This window comes from Penaeus monodon, chromosome 30, assembly GCF_015228065.2.
Source record: "Penaeus monodon isolate SGIC_2016 chromosome 30, NSTDA_Pmon_1, whole genome shotgun sequence".
Classification (NCBI taxonomy): domain Eukaryota; kingdom Metazoa; phylum Arthropoda; class Malacostraca; order Decapoda; family Penaeidae; genus Penaeus; species Penaeus monodon.
The window spans coordinates 17,656,903-17,657,426 of NC_051415.1; the positions used below are offsets into that span (position 1 = coordinate 17,656,903).

General features: G+C 36.1%; 1 protein-coding gene across 1 annotated transcript in view; it reads left to right on the forward strand.

The window, feature by feature from the left end:
* Positions 1 to 130: 130 nt before the first annotated feature.
* Positions 131 to 524, forward strand: part of LOC119592589 (pre-mRNA-splicing factor syf1 homolog) — a gene marked incomplete in the record, with an annotated part of 9,937 nt that continues 9,543 nt past the window's right edge. The window contains 1 exon segment of the mRNA XM_037941467.1: positions 131 to 313. Coding sequence (XP_037797395.1) covers positions 284 to 313 — 30 coding nt within the window.

The window sequence follows — 524 nt, forward strand, 5'->3', positions numbered from 1 at the left end:
GGATGGCTTTCACTGGAATATTCTTCATATTAAAAGTCGACGCCAACATTCGTCGGCGGGCCTTCGGTGCAAATATGTGGCACCACCGCATCGTGAGATTTGCGACAGGATTAGTAGTTCAACCGCCGTAAACGTCTGGCCGAGTGGGGCACTGTGTTCGGCGGATGCGAGCGGCTGGAAATTCTAAATTGAAAAAAAGAAAACAAGAAGAAATTCAGGGAATATAGGCTAAATATATTACATAACCACATAGAGGAAGAAAAGAAAAGAAAAATTTCTAAATATGATTATGGATGCCTCATCTATAATTATAGTAAGGACTGACATTGGTTTGAATATTCATGTATTTGTCAAACATTATGGATACAGTATATTTCATTTGTCATAAATTCACAAAAAAATCATTAAGTATGATATATGTACTATATTTAAGTAATTACTATATTGTTTGGTGTCTACCTACCAGTAGATATGCTGAATTAGACTTGAATAGAGTCTAGCTTGTTCAGGAGTATGTATTAGAG